Below are 26,043 nucleotides of genomic sequence, written 5' to 3' on the forward strand. Positions count from 1 at the left end.
GAGCCTGTCAATTTATCCTGGTGCCAATCTGTCTCGTGTAATTTTCTATCACAGTCTATAGTTGCCAGATATAAAAATACACAGCCAAACTGATCTTGAGGGCTAACACCATGAAATGTAATACTTTGTGAAACAGTTAGTTTATGAGGCTTCTTCATGACCTGAGCAAAACATTCCCACAAGCATATTCCAAAATCAGTGACCTCAAGAAGAGTACATTTTTTTCCCCCAACACCCTGAGCCTACAAAAGTGGGTGAGACTGGCCAATGCATGTAGCCATACGAACTACTGGGAAGCTACAACTCCATTAATATGATAATCATTAATTAATTGTTTTCTGGGTTTCACATATAATCCTATGTGACTGTTTAGTGTGATTAGTCACCCCAAAGTTGTTTAATTCTCCAGAAGAGGCAAAATGAAATATCTAGAGCCACAAAGCTCCTCAACAGACCTAAAAGGTTATGACCACACCAAAGATTCATACATTGTGAGTCCCAGATAAACAGTCAGCTCCCTTTCTCTGGCATCGCTCCCTCATGTCTTTTCATTTAACTCTTTATTGGGTCTCCTATGTTCCAGGTACTGGTCCTGACCCTCAGTGGCCTGCCAGTTGGGAAGGTAGACTCGAAAGCAAATGTTTACAACCCAGCCTGACTCATGTGTGAGAGATGGAGCTGAAAAGTTGAGAATTGGCAAGGGGAGACTAGTGATTAATTCTGTCTGTTGGATTAGCTTGAAAATACTTATTTTCCATCCCACATATAAAACTCAATATGATTTTTGGTAATCTGTGACTCAGGGAAACATAACAGAGAGAACACTTAATGAATACTAAGGTTCTTTTATTTAAAAACAATCCATATTTTCTTTTTTAAGTTTTATTCCTCTTTAATCTGTGAACTGGATACCATGAAATTTCTCACCAAACCTCTCAGTTACTTAACTTACTCTTGAAAGGCATGTTTGAAAAAGAAAATCACAGAGTAAGTTGTTCCCAAAGACATTGGTTCTGTACTATTGAACTTTCTTGAAGTCTGGGGCTGTTACAATAGTAAATTCTTCTCTATAGATTTTTCAACTGGAGAACAGAAATCATATCCTTGCCTGTGGTGATGCATCTGGTTTCTAGACTTCTCAAGTGGGTTTTGAAATGCTATGTTCAAGCTGCTTTAGGAAACAACCAATAATTCAAAAGTGTCCTGAATCCTGTTGTATCTCAAGGGGAAGGGAAGACGAAGGGGAGCCAGGAGGAAGAGAAAGGGAAGAGTATTGTGGGGAAAACAGGCAAGTTATCAGGAATCAGGTTTGAGTGCCAGTTTTGTTACTTTTTGGCTATGCAAATTTAAGCCTTTCAGTTGCTCCTCTGTAAAAGAAGGAAGCTGGGCCTAGATGATGCTTTGGCATTTGGAAGAGTTAATTTTTATTAGGAAACTTAGAGAATTTGGACTAAATGGTATTACATACCAAATCAATACTCACTAACAGGAGCTAACTTGGCTATCATCATGAATTATTTAGTGAGTGAGGTCATTACACTCATACTCAAAGTCCACCAAAATTACTTGGTAATTATTTTAATCGATTCTCAATGAACTGTTAATTACTTTGTTGGCATACCAATAAAGCAAGAAGCACTATGAGAGCAGGTTCAGTGCTTTATATTTGTTATATTTCCATCCATAAATCTGAACGGAAATCTGTGTATCCAAATAAATATTTCTGTATCCATTTTACCAGGTTTCTTATTAAATATTTGCAGACTTTTAAGGAGTCCTAATTTTGATTTGTGTGAGCAGAGAAGAAGATATAATATGGAATCATAGAATCTTGAAGTTGATGTTTATTCTAAAGAACATGCAATAAGACCCCTGACAAATTCTCAAACATGTGAACAAAGATATTATACAAGAATGCTCTTAGCAGAATTTTGTGTGATAGCAAAAAATGAGAAGCAACTTTAATGCACGTCAATTGGACAAATATATTGCAGCATATTGTTATAGTGAAACATTATGTAGCAGCTAGGTGAATGAGTTAGAGTTACATATATCAATATAAATAAATCTCAAAAACCTAATGTTGACTGAAAAAACAAGTTGCAAAAGGGTATACACAGATACACCTTTTATAAAAGGCTAAAAATATATAAAAAAAAGAATACACATAAGTGTTAAAAAAATCATAGAAACATACACAGGAATGTGGTGATAAACATCAAATTTATGTTTGATCGTGGTTACCTGAGGAGGAAGGTGTGGCAATCAAAGAAAAGAAACCAGAATAAAGAGATTAATCAACATGTTCAAGGACACAAAACAAGCTAGAAGTTATTAGCTAGAGTTCAGTGCTTTCTACTACAGAACACTACCTCCACAATGGAGAGCTCCTGAAACTGTATTTGTCAATATCTCCTTCTTGAAACGAGGCCTGGTTGGGACCCTCCCAAAAGAGGTCTTGCAATGTCTATGGCCTCACCTCTCCCTGCCCCGCTAGAGCTTAACAACTGATGAACCCCTCCCTGAGGTTTGAGCTTGGAATGTCCCCTGTCCCAGTTTCCTGCTTTAGGTAATTACCCTGAAACGCATGCTTGCTTACTGCTCACAATACCCCATGCTTACTGCTCACAATCTCTGTGGCCTAGCATTCTTTCTGAGTTACTGTCATCACTGCTTCTGGGTTGATGACCTCATTGGAGAGCCACATTGCTATAGGGAAGGCTCCATGCACACCCCTGGAACCATCATGTAGCCTCTGGAGGAACGCCCAGATTTTCCCTTAAAAACCCCAAGCCAGAGTGAGAATGGTAAGGCAGTTTTTGAAGGTGTTAACCCGCTGCCTTTTCAGACCCCCGGTGCTCTGATAATAAATGCTTATTCTAGGCCCCAACTCCTGTGTTGATCTATTGGCTGAAGCGGTGCAGGCAGCATGAGCCCCGGACTCGTTTGACTTCCGGTTTCATTCTGACACACAATGATATAACCACAGGGAGTTTAACATGATAAGGGATCCTAAAAGATGATTTTATGCAATTCCTCATTCAATTTTCAACTTTTCCTAACAACACGTCTGCTAAATGAGGATCCAGCCTTTGTTAAAAACAAAGCCTAGCAAAGGAAAAAGAAACCTCTCCGGGCAACACATTCCTCACCTCAGGAAGACAGCTCAGGAGATCCCTTCCAAACCCATCACTGTAACTTCTGACAAATCCAGCCTCATCTGACTTCTTTTGCTTTAGAAAGTTGAGCTTATCTTTTGGTGTGGGTTGACATACTTAGCAAAGATGTACTGAGGACCTACTCCGTGCCAGGCACGGTGCTAGGTGCTGGGGCATAGCAGTGAACAAGGCAGCCTCTTGTGCCACGGTGTAAAATGAATCAAAAACAGTGAAGGAAGATTGTTCTGTGCCACTGCACCCTTACCTTCCTCTAAGAGATGAATACAGCTAAGGGGGTCTGTGGGGACAGAGCCCCAGAGAGCAGTTTCCAGGCTCTCGGCCTCACGTGGAAAAGTGCTGGCTCGGGTAGTAAATGGCCATCAGCTGTGATTGGATGGCCATCAGCTGTGGCTAGTTGGCTGTCAGCTATAACCAGTGAGCCACTGGCCACTAATATAACTGCCATGGCTATGCTAGCAGAAAATGGGGGCTGGCAAGAAGATGGTGGCTGAGCCTGCAAGCGCGGATTGCAGTTAGCACGGTGGATTGCAGTTAGCAAGTGGAGTCGGTCAGTTGGCAGCAAAGCGGACAGCAGGTCGCACGTCGTGTGAACCCAGCCTCCAGTGAGACCATAGTGGTATGACTCCCCTACCTATGGCTCTGTGGGTGTTCCTTTTTGGCCTAGCCACATCCTGCGTTCTTATGTGGGGAGCGGGAGCAGAGACCCCGCAGGCCGCCCCGCACGACAGGGTCCTTTGTTATAAAGTTCCTCTAAGCTGGAGTAACCCCGTGCTGAGGAAGATGGCTGCTTTAATGAGGGTAGGAAAGAAAATTCAGATATGAGAGCCAGACTACATTTGTTAGGACTATTGGGTTGCAGGTGAGACAGGCCCAATTTGAACCTGTAGGAGTGCAGAATATGTCACCCCAAAACATGGCACTTTGGCATGTTGATTATTTTGAATTAAAGGTACTTGAGAAACAGATGGTGGGAGAAGGACACTCTGACTCTCCTTTGTGCCCCTGAAAAGGAGATAAATTTCCCCTGTGAAAGATTGCCTCCCTGTACCGGGAGGTAGAAGTCATCCTTATCATTAAAGATAGGGACTTCATGCCCAGGCTACATAAACAAAACTTGTTACTTCTTTACCAATTTGCTATCCTAAGCCCAAACCCCTTTGTCTTGTTGATTCTTCAAAAACTTATTGTTTCTTTGTCTAAAAGGTATAAAACTTTTCTTACCTTGGTCACTTCTTTGAGTCTTGTCTTTTTATGGGGCCCCATTAGGTATGCGATTAGTTTTTATCCTGTTAATCCGTATTTTGTTAATTTAATTATTAGACCATGCAAAGAAGCAAGAAGGGACACTTTTTCGGCCCCTAGCACCCATTTTAAATACACTAGTCAGGAACAGTACTGAAGCTTGGGAGACGCCGATATAGGAACCCAAATGCTTATTCTCTCCACAGCCCTGCCCTCTCCTCCCAACTGCTTTTCTCTTCTCTCTCTCCAACCTGGTATCTTCGGCTGCTCTGGCCCATGCAGTCGGAAACAGTTACATAAGATTCTGAGTTTTGCATCATATAGTCCAGGCACTCGGGACCATTCTCCTGGTGTTGAAAACCAAAATCCCAAGAAAGGGACTCATTTACGACGCTTAAATCGGCCACCCATTCCTGGACTAGTAATTCACTGCGATCAGCGATGTGTGGTGTACTATGATTGACTGTCCGAGCATTGGCCAGGCGCCTGCTAATGGCCCAAATGAAGGGCTCCATTGTAACATGGTGGTTTCTGCTACAACTCGGTAGATGGTGTGGGAAAGGAGTAGCAGCACCCCCCAAAAAAAAATGGAGGCAGAGGGTGGAACCCTGAAGAAGAGCGAGTGCAGAGCTGAAGCAGTAGTATTATTGCTTACATGTGCTCGAAACATATTTAGAGAGCAAATGTATTCAATTTGTTACTAGATTTTAAAAAAATCTATGTTGATTGGATTAACTCTGCAGCAAAGCTTGGCCACGGCAACATTATTCAATGTCAAAAGATTTCAAGCAACTTTGACATCCATTACTCTACTTGTATGTATGGCTTTAGTAGTATGGGGCAAACTCAGGGGCCAGCACCCAGAAATACGGGAGACTAAGAAGGCTAGGATAATTAAAACAGAGTCCATGAGTAAAAAGAATTACTGAATCTGGAGGGCACTAGGGGTTCATAGTGAGGATTGAAATCAGAACCTGGAAGTGTGTGGGGGGGAAATGGAGTTACAACAGCGACCAACTACAAGTTCTCTGCCCTCGGGAAGCTTACATGTTATTGAGAGAGGTAGACTATATGTGAATAAACAAAAAGGGATTACAAACAGAAATAAGTGCCATGAATTTTAAGAAATAAAACAGGTGCCAGGAGAGAAAATATCAGAAGATACCTACATAGGATATTGAGGGAGAATGATACTAAAACTGTACTTTGACGGTTACAGCCAAGGAAAACCTGTTCCAGGAAGACAGAACAGCTAACTAAAGGCCCTGAGATGAGAAAAATCAAGTAAAAGGAAGAAGGTATATGGTGGTGTCCAGAGGTAGGCAGAAGGAGCACATGTTCATTTGATTAAAAAATGGTTGCCACCCTCCTCAAAATCAGAGGGAGTAACTCAAATGAGTGACTTTTTAAAGAAAAGCAATTTTATTTTTCTGAGTTATTGATTGACAATAAGCATAAAGTCCTTCCATGTTACAAGTGGCTTTGCTCCAGTTTAGATATATAAAGGTCCCCTGAGAGAAAATAGAATTTCAATTCAGCAACATCATAATCAGAATGAACAGCCTGATTTTAGAGACAAAGAATATACTTTTTCATCAGAGAGGCACAAAAGAAAAGAATTATGCCAATTCAGTCTAGAAGCAAAACTTTATATGCCACAAAATATACTTCGTTTGAAAAAAAGCAAGATGAAATCTCCTAAGAAAAACCAAAGCACAGAGGCCAGTTTGCTTGTGAGGTTTTGAAGCAATTGCTTGAGAAAAAGCAATAAGGTGGCTTTACTTTTCCTGAAATAAGAACCTTGTTGCTACTGCCTTTCACTTTCATACAAACACAGGAGGTTTAAAATATAACCCGGGCCTACTGGTGTTTATTGTGTTTTTGGAAAAGAAGAAAATCAACAGTAGCCATCTATTTTGGCTATCTTGCCATTGCATGTAAGATTTGAATAGAACCCTGACATACAGAAAGTTTACATCACTGACTAAAAAGAACATACTTTTTGGGTCAAGTATATCCAGGATCAGAGTCCTGTAGAGTCTGGATTGGTGGAAATGAGTTTTGAAAAGGTGGTACTATAGCTAATGTGATTCTTCCATATGCTAGCTATGGCTATAAGACCTGAAGCCATAAAACTCCTAGAAGAAAACGTGCTTGGAAAGCTTCTTGAGGTAGGTCTTAACAATGATTTTTTGAATCCGACACTATAAACAAAAGCAACAAAATAAAAAATAAATAAATGGGACTATATCAAACTAAAAATCTTCTCCACGGCCAAGGAAACCATCAATAAAATGTAAAGGCAACCTACTGAGTGGGAAAATATTTGCAAATCATGTATCTCAAATATCAAATATCATGTAAAAATCATGATATTTGCAAATCAATTATTAATTGATAATACTCAGTAGCAAAAAAAAAACAGATTTAAAAATTAGACAAATGATCTGAATAGATATTTTACCAAAAAAGACATACAAATAGCCAATAGGTACATTAAAAACTGCTCTACATCATTAATTATTAGGAAAATGCAAATCAAAACCACAATGAGATATCATTTCACAATTTAGAATGGCTATTTCTAGAAAGACTAGAAATAATAAATGTTGGTGAGGATGTGGAGAAAAGGGAACCATTGTGCGCTGTTGGTGTTTTTGTAAATTGGTGCAACCACTTGAAGAACAATGTGGAGGTTGCTCAAAAAATTAAAAATAGAATTACCATATGATCCAGCAATTCTACCTCTGGGTATTTATCTGATGAAATGAAAATACTAACTAGAAAAGATATATGTAACCCCATGTTCATTGCAGCATTACTTACAATAGCCAAGATATAGAAACAACCTAAATTATCATAAATGGATAGAGAAATTGTGGTATATGCACAATGGAATATTATTTAGCAATAAAAAAGAATGAAATCTTGCCATTTGTGACAAACTATATGGTATTATAACGAAGTGAAATAAGTCAGTCAGAGAAAGATAAATACTGCATGTTCTCTCTTATATGTGGAATCTTAAAAGAAAAAAAGAAAAAATTTAAAAAATCAAGCTCATAGATACCAAGAACAGATTGGTGTTTTCCAGAGGCGGGTGGTGGGGGATGGGAGAAATGGGTGAACTATTTTTGTTTTTGTTTTTAGTTTAAATACATTGATTTATTTAAAAATAAAATAATAAAAATTATTGGTCTTTAATAAAAATGTCCAGAAGTCTAGATAGAGTTTTATAATGTAGGATAAATTCAGGGCACAATTTTAGTTGAAACTAAAGTTGATCCTGGAAAATTTCAAGAAAAGAAATAACATAAGTTATTCAGTGGGATCTGTTTGCTTTTCACCACTTTGCATATTTAAAATTGTGTACATAACTCTTCACTACTTGATGGGGATTTTATTAGATATCTGCATTTCTAACAGGTTTCATACAAGAATAGAATACATTCTATTCTAAAAGGAATATAGAGTAAGCGTTATGGTGCAGAGGAGAGTGACCTGGCTTGTCTTTTCATGAAATGGTTAAAAAAAATCTGGATTGTCGTTCACCATGAAAATGATCAGGCCATGCTATGGAAGAACAGTGAGACTCATACAGAGCCAGGATTACAACTAGGACCACTAAGCACAAGGAGGCGAGTTCTGGCTTAAAATATGGAGCTTTCCAAGCAGGTGGCTGTAGAGTTGAGTGGATGCCTTGGGGAGTTGTAGATTCTTTTGTCTCCAGAAATATTCAAACACAGTCTATGTAGACATTTGGCTGGAAAACCAACTGAGGCATTGTCCACCTGTACAACAAGGCTATGGAGCACCTACCAACTACATGTTCCATGCTGTGGAATGGGGGAACACCGAGATAAGTGAGACAATCAAGATCTCTCTCCTCATGTAGTTTGTAAAACAGTAACGGATGCAGACAGTAAACAAATAATTAAATCAATAGATAATTAAGCAAGGCAAGTGCTGATTATGATCATTTATCTGACGAAAATAAATAAGGTTGTGGGACTGGGGGGTGTGACTAATTGACTGTGGGGGTGATCAAAGTAGGTGGCATTGGAACTAAGCCCTGACAGTTGAGAGCTGGGAGAAAAGCACCTCAGTTTCTGAAACTATGAGTGTGCTGACTCGCCAAAGGGCGTGGTTTGACAGAAGGAGAGGGGCCAAGCCAGAAGCATGGCGAGAGAACGGAGGACGAGGCAATGGTGGCAGGCAGCAGTTAAGCCCCCCACATCTTCATGCGTCCCAGAGAAAAGTTTTTGTTGAAGAGAATGAGATGTCACTGAAAAGTTTTCAACAGGGGAATGATGTGTTTGGATGTAAAGTTTTTTGAAATAGGTGCTGTAGATGATTCTTTTCTAAAGCTGAGGTTCTGTTATGATTAGGTCTTAACCCTGTCTTACTGCACATACAAAACAGTTAGGTACCACACCTTTTGCTATTTGTTCTATTTAACAGTAGCTGGGGCAGGGGGAAGACCCATTTTTGTTATTTATCCTGAATTGACCCTCCTCATGAGTGCCTCTTTCTCATGGATACATCTGTTCCCCTCTGAGCTGGTCCTCTGAGCCTGCTAATCCTGCCCCCACCCCTACACTACTCCTTCTAGTTCTATCTGGTCAGCAATTTCATCACTGAAAACTGATTGGGCTCTTTCTCCTGGCTCCCACTCATTATTTTGCCTCACAATGGAGCGTCTGTCTCCTTTCTGTCACAATGGACTGTCCTTTTGTACCAATGACTTGGCCTGGACTCAAGACCATTTTCTCTTACAATCCATGAGACGATAGTCTCCTTGAGAGCAGGGATTATATCTGGTCCTCTATTGTATCTCTGTATTCCAGTTTTGGCACCTCTGATCTTTAAGTCTCTAAGAAATACTGATGAATGAATGAATACTCTGACCTTGGGCAGCTTGTATGGACATAAAATCCTCCTGGACACTGGCTCTCCTCTCTGCACTCAATCCTATCATTCTCCTTCCAGCTTCTACATTGCAAAACACAATGGCTCAATGCCAGTTAGATTCTCCCAACTAATTTAACCAGAGCTGGAACCGAGCCCTTTCCCCCCCTCCTCTTAATCAGTCAAGGCATAAGCTTTGGATTGTTTTCCTGAATTGTGGCTGAGTCTTAATTGTTATAAGTCCGAAAAAGCAAGTCTGCAAATGCTCTGCATCATTTCTAGGATAGCAATAACAGTTTACATGCTTTGGACACTACTGCTTGCCAAACCCCATGTGAAGTGCTTTGCAGGCATTGCCTCCTTTAATCCTTACTGCAAACTTATTTGGAAAACATTAATATCCCCATTTTACAGATGAGGAAATAAGGCTGAAAGACGCCAATTCGCCCAGGGTCACACAGCTAACAAGCAGATCTGAAATTTTCAATATTCCTCTGAATGTAAAACTTATACCTTTAACAACCAGGGGAAAAAAATGTACAAAATAAAATTCATAATAATACATCACATACTGAAAATGAGCACAAAGAAATGCATACATTAATTGATAATGGTATTGAAAAATGGATGTCATTATGGAATTCTTTGTTGTATAATTAGATAGAATTTAATTTCTCTGTCACACATTTTTTCTCTTCACCTCCAAAAAATCTTGTTTATTCATAATATGAATTATGCATATCAGACCATTTAAGTTTATTTTTGGTAATCCTAAAGCATTTTAACAGAAGAACCTAGGAAAATTAGTAAGGCATAGAAAATAGCCCATATCTTATGAGATTTTAAAGGCCTCAAATAAAAGGTATGAAAAGAACTTAAGAATTCTCATATACAACTGATATATATAGAGATCAAAACCATTTCATTTAAAAAATCTGCTGTTTTTATGGAAGGTCTTAGGAACCAAAACCAAGTCATCTTCCAAGATTTTTTTGAGTGACAGTTCTAAAGTAACCAATTTTTAACTTAACATCAAAGCCCACATTTGAATATTATCAGATTTAAAAAGAGACTATTTTTTAAAATGCCTAATGCTCCTGATGTTACTTGAAACACATACAAAATACATACATACCTGGCTACCTAGAAAACAACGGAATTACAACTCAGGGCACTAACCTGGTTTAAAGGCAAAACTCCAGCTGGAAATCTTTTTGAAGAATAATAAACCTTTCCTTCAGTAAAACAGCTATCTAAAGGAATCCTGGTTCTAATATTTATACTCACTGTCATGAATAGATTGTGATCTACTATATAATTCATTTAAGATATAACGAGAATCAGAGAAAATGCTTCTAGCAGATTACACATAAAAATTAAGAGAATAAATGGTAAATATTTTATCACCTCATCTTAACTTGGGAAAATAATTACCCAACTTGGAAAAATTATGAACTCAATTAAGAATCCAACTTGCAGAACAGGTTGCACATCTATGAACTTGTGAATAGCTTAGGTTTACCAAGTCAGTGATTTTAAAACATCTGTACGGATACTTTGGCATTTATTTTATGTTTATCTTATCTACTCTTTTAGTTAGGAGGCTCTTTTAGGGCTCATGAAAAGTAGGAAAACCTGGGCATGGGTCATACTTTGAAAACTCTTACCTTTGTACCTTTCGGCGAGTCACTTAAAGTTTCTAAGTCTCAGTTGCTTCATTTGTAGTCTAGGGGGAATTAGGGTAGAAGCATGGACTTTGTAGCTGCACAACCTGTGCTCAAATCCTAGATTTCCCTCTGTAACTGGGCCTATACAAGTGAGCCCCTAGATAAATTCCTTATTTGCCAGAGCCTCAGTTTCCTCGTCTATAAACTTAGAATATCACATCTACCGTGTTTCCCTGAAAGTAAGACTTAGCTGGACAATCAGCTCTAATGCGTCTTTTAGAGCAAAAATTAATATAAGACCCAGTCTTATTTTACTATAAGACCCAGCCTTATGTAATATAATATAATATAATATAATATAATATAATATAATATAATATAATATAATATAATATAATATAATACCGGGTCTTATATTAATTTTTGCTCCAAAAGACGCATTAGAGCTGATTGTCCGGCTAGGTCTTATTTTTGGGGAAACACGGTAGTAAGACATCATGAAGACTGGAGAAAATCTATGTAAACACTTGGTTCTTATTAAGCTTTTAATAAATTGTAGCTACCAATGCTTGTGAACACATTTTGTAAACTGCATTACGTATGTAAAGCACTATTATATAACTTGACTATTTCTTCAGATATCATGTAGTTTCTTACTGACATGACTAAATCAGAACGTTTCTCCATTAGTCTGTATATATTAATATATTCTCTTTTGTATATTGGAGACTTGTGATACTTTTCTGGTGAAATTTGTCATGAGACTATATCAGCCAATGTCCCAATAATGAGATCTCTGAGTTTGTTCTCCTTTGCTGCTGCATTCCAGTCTGTAGTCTGCAGTGAGTTTTCAATCTATTCATTCATTCTTTTATTCACTCATTCAACAAACACCTACTGAAGGCTTACTATGTGACAAAATCTATGCTAAGAGCTGTATTGCAGAAGGAATTAGCCTGTATATTTTACTGCAGATGGTTTCATTAAATATTACGTTATTATGATAAGTTATTGCAGTAATACAGAAAACTTGGAAAATATTATAGTTTATGTCAATTGTAATGGGAATTAAGAATAACTTTTGACAATATGTCACATATTCTCTAGCAAATAATTATATGCAGCCTCTTTTCCCAAGGGTTACTATATAAATGAAATAAATCCAAAGTATCTATGAGGATTAACCAAGGAAAGGTATTTGAAAACTTTTAAAATGATCATATTTCTGACTCAGTATTGAATTATCTTTCACAATTGATTCTTAAGGGCTTTATATCTACAATAATTTAAAAATAGGCCACAATTGGAAACAAGAAATTGTTCTTCTGTTTGTACTTTATTTCCCTTAACGATCATAAGCCATAGATTATTTCTACTAATGGAAAACAACTGAATTTCACAACACCTGTATGTGTATATATATATATATATATCTATGATCTAAAACATTTCCTTTAATCACTATAAACATAATCCAGTTCCTATTATCATTATAAACATAATTCATTTTAACAGTTTTTGAGTGATTCCAATGTACAGCAATTGCAAACTGAATGAGGAAAATACAAGGTAAGTATAGCAGGGCTTGGCAACTTACTGCTTTTGGACCAAATCTGGCCCACCACCTGTTTTTGTAAATAAAGTTTTACTGAAACACCACTTAGTCTATTTGTTTACATGTGATCTAGGGTTGCTTGGATGATACATTGGCAGAGTTAAGTAGTTGTGATAGAGATGACGTGGCCTATAAAGTCTAAAATATTTTCTAACTCTTCCCTTACAGGAAAGGTTTGTCAACCCCTGCTTTATAGTAAAGGTATTAAAGAATTTCCACATTGATTCTGTGTATCAACACAGAAATTAAGGAGTGAAAAGAAGGTGCTTGCTGTATATTTAACTCCTTTTAGGCTTGTGTCCAGTGCTTAGTGGACATATCAGAGGTAGGGTAAATGCTACACATTTGAGTAGCTAAATTATTTATGAGCAGTCCTTGCTGGTCTAATAGGCCACTGTTGCTCCCACCTAATATAACAAAAAATCCAAATATTGTCCCAAGTCATCAAGCAAATGCCCATCAGAATTGTATAATCATCCTTTGTTTTTGGATCTGAGGAGAAGAGTTTGTGTCTAATTTTTGTTAGAAATATTGTGACTTTCTATATAGCTATAAACATCACAGCTTATTTAATAGGAAATGGCCATTCTAATTAAGATAGGGGGGAAAAAGTCAACATGTTACCTGTGTGTTGTTCTTCAATCCAGATTTGCAAATACATGAAGAGGAGTAGCCCTGCTACTCCAAATATCAGCACCGAGAGGAAGACTTGTTTGGGGTTCATGACCATTTCAGATGGCTGCAGTTCTCGTCATGTCTGAAGACCACATGCTCTGTTTTCCCATAGAGCTTCAATCCTCTCTCATTCTCTTAAGTGCTCATTCCATGAAGTAACCTAAAATTTTTTAAAAATCCACATTTTACTTTGCTGATGACATTTTTTCTCATATATGGTATAAATATGCAGCATATCAACAATACTGAAGACTTATATGAACTTTTTAATGCCTTGAAGACAGAAGAGACAGGTAGGTGTCTCTAAAGTGGCAGTTTTCTATTATATACCTTTATCTTATCTAAGGAATGTATTATCCTACAGTTAATAAGTAACACTCTAACATATAATTAGGTGAAGTATGGGTAGATTTAAGCCCTCCTATATTGTGAAGAGTAAAGCAGGATTCAGGTTACCTTTAAACATTTGTGAGATGAAAGACAACTAATAGAATGGATTGCTGAAAAGGATTTTTCAAAACATGTTCATGGAATAAAGGGCAAAAATCACTTCGTGTCTTAAACTATATATAAAGTTCACAGATGGAGGGTTCAATCTATCATTTCCCTCTCAGGTAACAGTAATAGATTTTTCCAACTTACAGGGTACATTGAAAATCTCTCAGAGAAATAAAAGGATACATATTAAAAGGTCAGAGTTCAAGGGTTTCTCCCACAGTAACATGGGAGTGCAGAAGCTACCTCAGATTACAGAAATCTATCTCAGTAATAAAAGCTTATTTTATTTAAAGAAATAGTATAATGACTTTGCTTTGGAACAATTTCTTTTAGTGTACTCTTAACCTTTTTTTTAAAGTCGTACCCACTTTTGAGAATCTAATGAAAATGCAAACGCCTCCTTAGAAAAATATAAACACACCCACAAAACCTTGCATAAGATATCAGTTTGTTTATGAACCCTCACTGAAACCTGAGTTAAGAAGCTCTTCTCTTCATGAACTGCCAAGCAAATATGAGCTCACATAGTTAGCCTGGTAAATGAGGCCAAGGTCATGGCTTTGTATCTAATGCAAGCCAAAGACCTCGGCTCTGCTCCTTCGCCGTAGAGCACACCCACTCTTTGGATGAGATAAATAAATGTTTCCTCAATGTGAAGACATAACACATACTGTTATGTCTAAAAATTCTCTCTCTCTCTCTCTCTCTCTCTCTCTCTCTCTCTCTCTTTCCCCTCCATATCTGCTGCAAAAATTTCTGGGAGAATATTAATTTAGCCTTTGTAAGATGTTTGGTGAGGTGCCAGGTAAAAGTTAAAAACTGCTATGGAAAATTGTTAGGCTGGTTAAAGGATAATATTTAGCTATTCTTGGCAAAACCAATTTTCACACAAACATTGGGCTTCAAAGGTAACCTATGAGGTCAGAATTAGAAGTGAATGTAGTAGAGTGACCTCTTGATTAGAAAAAATAAATTCACCCAATAATTGAATGTGTTCATGCAAAAACAACAAAAGTCACATTATAAATACATTGTTTTGTTTATGTTTTGACTAATACACAAAGGGAACAGAGTAAGAGCAGTTGTTGGTCAGAATTACCTGAGGAACTTTCTCCAATTCACTTCACTGAGTCCCCTGAGGAAGGGACAACAGCTAACATTTTCATGAGTGCTTTTAAGGAATTCAGACATTTCTTGATTTTGAGAGTAGAGGAAGTGTGCAAATAAGTAAAAGAACTGAGAGTATTACCATAGTGCTTGTTTGATAGGTGGTACTTTGCTCTTATATTGATTCAAAATTAAAATAGTATGGGGCTTTCCAAAAACGTGCAATGAAAAACCATTCTAAAGGAAGATTTGCAATTTGAGGGGTTCCAAGACTGAATCCCTCAAAGAAAGCTACAAGGGAAGCCAGCTTTCTTGTCTCTTAATGCTACAGTTAAACAACGAACAGATAATTCCTGGGTATACAAGAAGATTCAGATAGGAGGAAACCAGTTAAACAAAATTTGCTAACAAAGAAATGGTTGTTTACAAGAAGAAAGAGACTTTTACAATCTGTCTACATAATTAAAACTTACCTCAGAAGAGAGAGGATAGAAGAAAATGCATAAATCAGAACCGAGCCACAGACCTGTGGGAATGGGGGGTGTGAAAGCCAAAAGAAGTACTCCTTGGGGCTTTGCGGAAGAAAATTATTACCTATGATGCTGGAAAAAGATTAAGAATTTGCCCTTCCTTTCTGCAGGAGATGTTGTTATACTCTGACATATCCTCCTGGGTAAGAAGTCAGTAGAAAACCCATAATTGTTATTATGGCAGATGTGAGTAGGATTGAGTGATTAAAGCCACAAGGCAGAAAGGCAATCTGGTGTAAAACGGAGAGATACGTTAGATTTCCTCCCATCTCAGTCCATTAACCCGACGTTGGCATTAGGAAATAGCTCTCATTAAACAAAGGTGAGGCAGTAGGAGCAGCAGTATTGCTTTAAGCAAACCTGAAGGTCACTTGTGATGGGAAAACACACCTATTTGGAGATCATACATCTACCTTTATGCCCGCGGAAAAAGTTCAGACTACTGGAGATTGAAATTACTTGGAATAATGCTATTTAATGTACAAGCATCATACATTTCCACGGTTAAAGGCTTCCTGTATTTTGTACAACTCCTTCTTCTCCCCGCTCATAAATACAGTACCTTGAATCCAACAGGTACTCAACAGTGACTGATGTATCCCTAACAATTACAAAAAGAAATATAAAAATAATTGTTTCACCCCATTATCTCTTCCTCAACACTTTAACAGTTTATGTTTTTAAGATTCTCAAGATCATTAATCATCAGAGAAATGCAAATCAAAATCACAATAAGATACCACTTCATGCCTGTTAGAATGGCTAGCAACAACAATAACAGCAAGAGAGGTAACAAATGCTGGTGAGGATGTAGAGAAAAGGGAACCATTGTACACTGTTGGTGGGGATGTAAATTGGTGCAGCCACTATGGAAAGCAGTATGGAAGTACCTCAAAAAACAAAAATAAAACTACCATATGATCCAGCAATTCTACTTCTGGGGATGTATCTGAAAGAAATAAAAACACTACATCGAAGAAATATCTGCACCCTACGTTCATAGCAGCATTATTCACAATAGCCAAGACATGAAAACAACCTAAGTATTCATAGACTGATGAATGGACATTGTGATATATGTATACCATAGGATGTTGTTCATCCTTAAAAAGGGAAGAAATCCTGCCATTTGAGACATGGATGGACCTTGAGGGAATTGTGCTAACTGAAATAAGTCAGACAAGAATACAAATACTGTCTGATCTCACCCATATGTGGATCTAAAAAACGCAAAACAATAACAAAAAATAAACAAGCTCATAGAAAATCAGATCAGATTTGTGAGTACCACAGGTGCGGGTTATGGGGAAGTTGGGGAATTAGATGAATTTGGTCAAAAGGTACAAACTTCCAGCTATAAGGTAAATAAGTAGTAGGGATGTAATGTACAACATGATGACGATAGTTAACACTGCTGTATGGTATATGGGAATGTTGTTAAAAGTAAATCCTAAGAGTGCTATCACAAGGAAAATAATTTTTTCCTTCTTTTTCTTCTTTTTTTTGTATTTATATGAGATGATGGATGTTAATTACATTTATGATAATCATTCCACAATATAGGTAAATCATTATTCTATATGACTTAAACTTATACAGAGCTGTATGTCAGTCAATTATATCTCAATAAAACTGGAAAAACTTATTTTAAATAAGTATGGTTACTAACACAAGCATTTTGGGACTTTAGTGATAAATTATTAGATGGAGGTAATTTATTTAAGAGGAAATTATGAATTGTCCAGTTTGGCAGAAGCCTATGATTTTAGGCAGAAAGTTATGGAAGGTCGGTTTGGACCAAATTATGCAATTTGGTGTAGAAAAACTCCAGAGTCAAGGGACCACCTATCCTTACCCACGACCTCCGCAGGACCTCAGCGGCCCTTGCCTTCTGCCTCTCCCACAGCAACTACACCATTCTCTTTCCAACTCTCTGAGCAATAGGAGGCCATCAGGGATGAACCTCCTTAATTTACTACTGCCCCTCACAAAGTTTACTATCACCTGTTCCAGTCCACCCCGCTTTGCCTCTATCTCTGATGACCAGGAGTCCTTGCTCTTGCCTCCATGTCTTTCAGAATGCTGTGACACATGGCGTCATCAACACCTCTCCAGCCTGGGTCTTATCCTGAATCTCTACCCAGTGACTTCTTCCATTATAATTCCTCCAGCGATTGCCCTATTGCTATCGTTCCCAGACAAGCTTCCAGAAAGAGTACTCTGTCCTGACTGCTTCAGGCACCTGACTGCTTCCCACCCATTTCTCAACCCACAGGGGTTCAGGAGGCAGGAAAAGATATGATCAGGCTCAGGCGTTGTGTAGGAATTGAAAATTTGTAATTCCCTGTTTGTTTCTTCTTCTTTTTCTTTGTGCTATTCTAGTTTCCTCTCCTATGACTCTCCTGTTTCATCTTTTCCCCATTTTCTTATTGATTTGTAGTTCTCCATGAATTTTGGATGGTAATTCTTTGTGAGTTATGAGCATTATAAAAATTTTCCAGTGACTTTTTCTTTCTTTCCTTCCTTCCTCCCTCCCCTCGCCTCCCTCCTCTCCCCTCCCCTCTTTCCCCTTCCCTTCCTTTCTCTTCTTTTGCATGGTTGTTCCATTGTGTAGAAGTTTTAAATAAACCTTTATCACTTTTTCCTTCTTGATTTGTTTATCAGCTAGAGTCTTGGGGGGGGGACAAAAACGTGATATATTCACTCATAAAATTATTTGGGACAGTTTACAAAGATGTGGTGAGGGTTTTGGGAAACCAACAAGGGATAGGGCAGTACCCAAGCACAAGTGACAGCAACACTTCTAATAGTGAAGAAATGAAATAGATCTATGCCTATAGCCTGGTGAAGGGGCTAGAAGGAGAGGGATGGCTGAGAACTACTGTCTATTGCACAAGGACACAGACAGAGCACTGTAGCCATGTGTTAAGGTAACCAGAAGAATCACTATGGCATCCTCAATGTCCTGCTGTCCTTATACTTTATCAGTGACTCACATTTAACAAAACCCGGGACCCGGGAGCCCTTTATGCTGCACAGTCCAGTGAACCTCCCAAACCAGAGGGTAGAGATGGGTGATGTCAAGCTCAGTTTGTGTTCCTTATGAATTTTCTAAGATAATATTCCTTACCCTCACATAATATAATTATCCTTCTCTGTTTCCTTCCAAAGTTTTAAAGCTATGCTTTTCATAATTAGTGATGAAATCCACCTGGAATTTATTTTTGTGTACATTGTAAGGTATCTGTTCCATCTGGATAACAGTTGCCCAATACCTCTACTTATTGAGTAGTTTTTATCATTTTACTATTGACTTTAAATGATTTTGTTATATTTTTGTGTTATTGTATCTAGACATTATTCTGTTCTATTGTCCTAATGTCATATATCTGTACAAACTTCTGGGCCTATATGAAGGATGAAAAATGAATCTGATTACTGATTTAATTTTGTTAGTGGTTATTTGTTTATTCATTTAACTTTTGTGAGTCAGCTTTAAAAAATTATATTACCTATACAAATATAGTTTCCTTTTAGATTCCAAATTTATAAACACAAAGTTGTTCATAGGATTTTCTCATGATTTTAAAGATCTCTTTTTTAGCTGTACGTATAGCCCCATTTTCATTCCTAATATTACATACTTGTGCCTCTTCTCTTGTTTCCTTTAATCATTTTTGTTAGAGATTTGTCTGTTTTATTTAAAAGTATATTGTAATTCCTCTATTTTTTTTTGTTCTCTATTCAATTGATTTCTTCTTTTATCTTTATTTCCTTCTTCATTCTTTTCTTCTTTAGGGATATCCATTGTTTTTTTTAAATTTTTGAACTGAAAATTAATTCATGAGCTTTCTTTTATATAAACATACATATAAGGACATTGATTTCTACGAAAACTATTTTTAGCAGCAAACAACATGTTTTTATATGTAGTATTTTCATTGTCATACAGTTCTAAATATTTTATAATTTAAGTTAGATAAATTTGTGTCTCTTCTTTACTTTTTAAATAGTTTCTTTCTCCTAGTTCTGCTAGACAGTTTCTTAAAAGTTATGTAATCCTCTCTGTTCCTCTTTCTGCTTTCTTTGAATGTATAGATTTTATTTCTGTTAGCTAAGCAGCACTTTAAATTAAAAAATACTTTCCTAACTACAGAATTTTCTAATAAAGTATTCAGTTTTCACAAAAATTTTAGCATGCTTTAACCACTCATTGAATACTATTTCCTCAGCCTGATCATGTTTGAGATTTTTTATTTAATTTTAATCATTTAAAAGAAATACTTACTAATGATTAAATAATTAATTACATTTACTGGTATTTTATCAGTCTTTTGTGTTCAGTATTTATTTTTGAATACTACATCTTTTTAAGGTGACTTTCTTTCTTATTGAACTACAGAATTAAATATTTTCCTTGTAAATGTCAGCATCAAGTTATCTTAGATTTTGTATGTACAAAATTATTTTATTTTTGTTTTCATTCTGGAATGATAGTTGAGTATGAATTGAGGTTAAAATTATTTTTTCTCAGAACTCTGAAGATTAATATTCATTGTCTTTTATCATTTGTTGATAATGACAAGAAGTCAGTTGTCAGTTTAATAGTTTCAGAACTGCCCACAATTTCAATATGATATATCTTGTCATGGATTTATTTTTAATCATAATGCTTCATACTTACGGTACAATTTCTACTTGAGTATCCATATCTTTCTTCCTTTCTTATAAATAAATTAGAGTTGCTTTAACAAATAATTTTTAGCATTTTTTTACATTAAAAAAATTCTTGCTAAATTTTGAAACCTTTCAGTATGTCTTACATAGTTTTAACTACTCTGTCATCTTCCATGTGTTTGTTTGGGGAGCAGACTAGAATTCCAAAACATAAACATACTTCCACTCTTGATCAGAAATCCCCATGTAAACTTTTCAGACTTAATTTTATTTATCTGTACAAATGGGACATAAAATCTGCCCTATGTATCTGACAGCTTTATCAAACATTAAGAAAAAAAATGTGATCTTTTGAAAAAGTATAAAAACAGTGTGAAATTATAAAGCACTTTAGTAATCTGGGTTAAGGAGTTTAGAATTTTATTTGATAGGTGTTGTGGGCACATAAACATTTAAAAAATATATTGTTTCTATCAACCATAATGAAATTAAAATGTGGTATGTAGTCTAATGCTATTTAGTCAATTATGGACAGTGTTTTATTTAAAGAGAAAGAAACCTAGATAGTACCCACCTTATTTAGTAATTGTAAAATGTGGTAATAACCCTAAAACGGTAAATCTTGACTGAATTACTTTTAATTGAATGAAGAATGTGACCTTTACTTACTATTACTTAATGTGTAATATTTATCATTTTAGAAGTTAAATAACCCTATTTTTATCCATTTTATTACAGGGCAAGTCTTGACATTTCATAAGCAATTTCTATATATTTTCACCCAATCCTCAAAAAAATTTAAATTTTTTTAAACATGATTTAAAATGTATAAACTTTTATTCTGAAATAATGTTAGACTCACAAAGAAGTAGCAAAAGCAGTACAGAATCCTTGAGTACCCTTTACACAGCTTTCTTCAATGATAACATTTTACATAACCATAGAACAATTTCTCAAAACCAGGTAGTTGACAATGGTACCTGTGGAAGGCACAAGAATGGCCTGCCCCGAACGGTCTACTTCCTAGTTATTGGAGCCCATAACTATGTTACTTTACATGGCAATGGGGAATTAAGACTGCAGACGGAATGACGGTTTTGCTAATCAGCTGACTTTAACTAGGGAGATTATTCCCAGTTACCTGGGTGGACCCAATGTGATTATTGGATCCTTAAAAGTGGAAGAGGGGCTGCCCTGCGCGCATCCTTTCCGCCCTGGTATTCCAGACCTCGGCCTGGCACCACTTGGGCCTTTCTTGCTTATTCCACGCCTTGCCTGATGGGGAGGGGTATCTATTTGTCCCTGCCTCAGTGATCTCTCCGGAGGGATGCGAGGGGACGGGTCTCAGTGAAGTGGCTGTGATAAACGTGGGGCCGGGAAAAATTCCTGCCCCTACTTGGGCTCTGAAAAGAATATCTGCCCTTAAATCCTTGGCTTGGCAGCACTTTTAGAGACAGGCCCCATTTACTTATAAATCAGTTTGGGGAAAAGTCATGACTGTGAAGTCATGAAAGTGGCTGGGGCTGTAGACTACATGCTCCAAGATTTGTTTTGGCTTTTGTGTGAGCCAGGGCAGGTCCCATATACCCCCCTCACTGTGAAAGTCCCTGATGAAGGAAAGGGGCCAGCGGTGAGGAGGGAGGGTGTGAAGATGGTGACAGGGGGGGTTGCATTGAGACTTCACTGCCTCACAACAAACCTTGTGACCCTTGTAGCACATTTATGAGTGATATTCCCTGCAACCTAAGGTGTAACAGCCAGTGCCAGAAGAGAGAGCCATCTGGCCTGGGCTATCACATTCAGGGTTGGTCTTTAGGTTTAGTATTTTCCCCAAAAGAGATTATATATGCAGTGATAGATGCTAAGAAATCAGTTTCAATTGTTCAACGTGAACTAAAAAAAGTACAGAATTTCATGTCCCATTTTGGAATGGCTTTTATTAAAAACATGGGGAAAAAAAAAAAAAAGGAAGCGTCCCCAGTTTCTTAAAATTTAAAAGGCCCTGAAATTATTATAGTTTCAACAAACTTAATGTGCAGCTTGAAGTTAGTATGCAACCCATGTTGTTGGCTGGTATGTCCCAGCGATGTACTTTTCATTCCTTTAATGACTATCTTATGCTATTAAATGAATTGCACAGATCTATCAAAAATAAAAGTGGAAAAGGGAAGCAACAGAGGAAGTCAGAGTGATGTGATACGAGCATGACTTGTCCTTGTTAGCTTTGGAGCCATTGGAAATGGAGGAAGAGAACCATGAGCTAAGGAATGCAGGTGGCCTCCAGAAGCTTGAAAAGTTTAAGAAACAGATCCTACCTGTAAGCTACAAAAAGGAATGCAGTCCTGCTAATTCCTTTATTTTAGCCTGTGTCAGACTTTTGACCCACAGAAGTGTAACATAATACATTTGAGCTGTTTAAACCACTAAATTTGCTATGATTTGTTACGGCAGCAAAGAAAACTAAGGTAGTACATTCAATTCTATTATAAAATAACATTTTAAAGGAAGACAGTTTGTGAAATTGCTGTGAATAGGTAGGATAATACTGATCTTTTCAAATATTTTCCATGTGGTTTCTCAAGTATACTGTTTCATATTCTATTCCTGGAATCGCTCAACTGTTCAATATGTTTTGTCACACAGAGCATAGAAACATATTCTTTTACTAGACACTAATTTATGGGTGCTTCCTTATACATTTTGTTGCTGTGATTCCCTGTATAATTTATTTAACAGGTACCCTCTACTTTTTGCTATTGTAATTAAAGTATAATTATAATTAAAAAAATCAACATGACAAGGCTTTGCCATTAAAGTCTTTGATTTAGTAAAAGTTTTAAATCATATTTTATATTCTAGTGTTCAATGTAGAGGTTTTTTTTGAAAGCAAAATGGTCTATCCTTAAAGACTGCATCAGACTAAAACCAAAGGTCTTGCAAACATTTTTTTATATTAGAGATGGGGAAAGAAACAGATATTACTGTTAAATGGTTTGCTCATCTCAACCCTCATCTTCACTTGTTACCCATTCTAAAAATTTCAAAGCGTTAAAAGCTTTCAGTGTTAAATATGGATGATACAAAAATAGTGTTGTATTTTACATTGGTTTAAGCACAGTCACAAGAATCTGTAGTATGTATTTACATGCGAGTCAGGAATCATCAGAATCACGGAAAGTGGCACATAAGATACACACAGCATCAAACTCTATTTTATTACAGGGACCTATGAAGATAGAAGAAGTCCTTGAAAAGATTTTTGGAGTCCTGGGACTTGGCCATGGTGGTAGAAGAAAATGGTAATTTGAGTGATATTGTCTCAAATGCCTTAAAGGAGTTAACAGCAATGATTATGTCAGGTGAGATAAGGGGGTTCACAAGTACAATGACATAATTTGAGTTTTCGTTGTTGTAGTAATTAATAATGTAATCTAGGAAATTAAATAAAAGACAAAAGATGGCTTCCAGTCATGATTTGGATCAATTGTGGTATAACCAATAGACACTGGTAGGTTGCAAGTAAGTGAAATTAAAGGATATTCAAGTGGATGCTTGCTGTCTCCATGCTATCCATTCTTCTCCTTTGTGTGAAAGCTATCCAGTTTAGAACAGATTATCCCCACGTTCAGCTCCAGCAAAAGGCCCAAAATAGTGTAATCCTATCAGGGTACTTAATTCTACAATCTTTGTCAAACAAGCTGGTTCAGGAATGGCCAGGTGTGTTAGTTTCCTGTAGCTGTCATAACAAATTACTACAAACTTGGTGGCTTTAAAACAACAGAAATTTATTCTCTCACAGTTTCAGAGGCCAGAAGTCTGAAATCAAGGCACAGTTACGGGTGTACTCCCCTTGGAGGCTTGAGGGGAGAACTTCCTCAACTCTTCTGGCTTCTGGTGGCTCTAATCTCTGTTTCTAACTTCCCATAGCCTTCTGTTCTGTGTGCTTTATAAGGATACTTATCATTGTATTTAGGGCCTACCCAGATAACCCAGGATGAGTTTATCTTGAGATCCTTAACTTAATTACATCTGCAAAGACCGTTTTTCTCAGATACGGCCACAGGTTCCAGGATATAGGATGTGGACATATTTTTTCAGGGGGCTGTGTGGGTGGGGGTGGTGGGGATGGGGGTGGTGGTCAGTCCACTACACCAGGTGACCCAGGCTTTCCCTGGCCACAGTGATTGTTTCAGAGGTGACCTAATCTGAACAAAGCGTAGAGCTTTGGTTTGGTGTTCATGGGAAGTGGTATTTTCTCTCTCAATGAATGTGAATAAGAAAGCACATACGTAGTTTGTGCTATTGCTGGAAGCCTTCTGGCTGCCCTGATGGAAGCCAGTCTAAAAAACAAGGCAGCAAGGAGGAAGGAGAGAAACCTGCAGAGAAACAGAGGAAAAGCTGTGACTAGACCCTGACTACACTTACTCTGCTTCTGAATTTGTAAATCAGGAAAGTCAATAAATATCCTTTATTTTTTCAATCTGTTGCAAAGCAATTATAAGGTAGCTAAGGAATAAGCTATATTTTGGGTATAGCAATTTGAGCAGGACAATCAGAAATAAATGGAAGTAATAATAACATTTATTGAGCAGTTATTACATTCTAGGCAGTATTCTAACCATTTTATATTGATTATTTAATTTTATTCCCACAATAACTGTTATCTTCCCAGATAAAAAATCTGCAGGACTAGCTCACATAACCACATAGTCTGATGCCCAGTTCACTGAAAGATGATGTGAGAGGTGCAGGTGGAGAGAGACAACAGAGGGCCTTGGCATCAACTTAAGGTGATTAGATTTGTCCTGTGGACACTGGGGAACCATAGACAGGTTTGCAGGGAGTAGAATGACCATGTCTGCACTTTGGGTAGATCACCCAGAGGCACTGCGGACTGGACTAAAGGTAAGGAAGACCACAGGCACTCAGGAAGAGAAAGGATAGCCTTTGGGAAGGAAATCCTCAGAGCAGGAGTGACTAGATTGCATTCCAATCCAAAAATCCATCTGTCCTTTCATTTATGCACATCCTCTTGTCTTTCATTACTGGAGGCAGTTTATTGTAGTGTAAGCTAAGTATGTAGTCATGCTGTATTACATACAAACTATATGCCCCACTGCATATATACTACACTACTGTGTGGGGTATTGTGGTTACATATGAAGATTTTGGAGCCTAACTGCCAGGGTTCAACTCATAGCTTGGTGACTAATTTTTGTCACAGCTTCTTATGTAAACTCTGTGTGCCTCAGTTTCCTCACATCTAAACTGGGGATAATAAAACTACCTACCATGGAAGGATGCTGTGAAATAAGTCAATACATAAAAAATATTTACAAGAATACTTGGCCCCAAGAAGTGTTCTATAATATTAAGATGTTAATATTTCTACATTCGAAATGACCAGCACTGGGATAGCTGTATTATAGTTAATCAATAATTATTTGTTGAAAGATTGGCTATTTTTACTTCAGAAGACAGTCGATTTTTACTGTTAGACCTTTATTCTTTCAATTCAAGCCAACTCAATCCAATCAATAAACATCCATTAAGTCTGAATATGATTAAGGCCTCACGCCAGGCAAAGCCAAACGAGTAAGGTTTAATCTTTGTTCTCCATCAGAGCACATTTGAACGTATCTCTTCATAACTTGCACAAGTTGGTTCTACTAGAGCCTTCCAGAAGAACTTATAATAAATCTGTTCTCTCCTTTACATGACAGACTTTTTAACTATTGAAGACAATTATCCTGTCTACCCTTAATATTGTTTTACTCCAGGAAACAATAAATATACAAAAATCCTTCAGCCATTCCTTACGGGACATGGTTTAGGAGCATTCAATCAATTTAATCATCTTCCTCCAGACACATTCACATTTGTGAATGTTTTTCTTTAAATTCAGGGCTCAGAAGTAGATACAATAATCCAAGCATGATTGAATA

At 37.1% G+C, this 26,043-nt stretch overlaps 1 protein-coding gene across 3 annotated transcripts in view; it reads right to left on the reverse strand.

Moving 5' to 3' along the window:
• Nucleotides 1-26,043, reverse strand: part of CHST9 (carbohydrate sulfotransferase 9) — a 247,558-nt gene that overhangs the window by 192,927 nt on the left and 28,588 nt on the right. For 2 of the 3 annotated variants that reach the window (XM_033087654.1, XM_033087652.1), the window contains exon 2: nt 13,236-13,446. In XM_033087654.1, coding sequence (XP_032943545.1) covers nt 13,236-13,341 — 106 coding nt within the window. In that variant the 5' untranslated portion in view covers nt 13,342-13,446. Of the gene's footprint in view, nt 1-13,235; nt 13,447-26,043 lie in introns of those variants that run through there. The other variant, XM_033087656.1, reaches the window with a different exon arrangement.

This window comes from Rhinolophus ferrumequinum, chromosome 19 (genome assembly GCF_004115265.2).
Source record: "Rhinolophus ferrumequinum isolate MPI-CBG mRhiFer1 chromosome 19, mRhiFer1_v1.p, whole genome shotgun sequence".
NCBI classification, from domain to species: Eukaryota; Metazoa; Chordata; class Mammalia; order Chiroptera; family Rhinolophidae; genus Rhinolophus; species Rhinolophus ferrumequinum.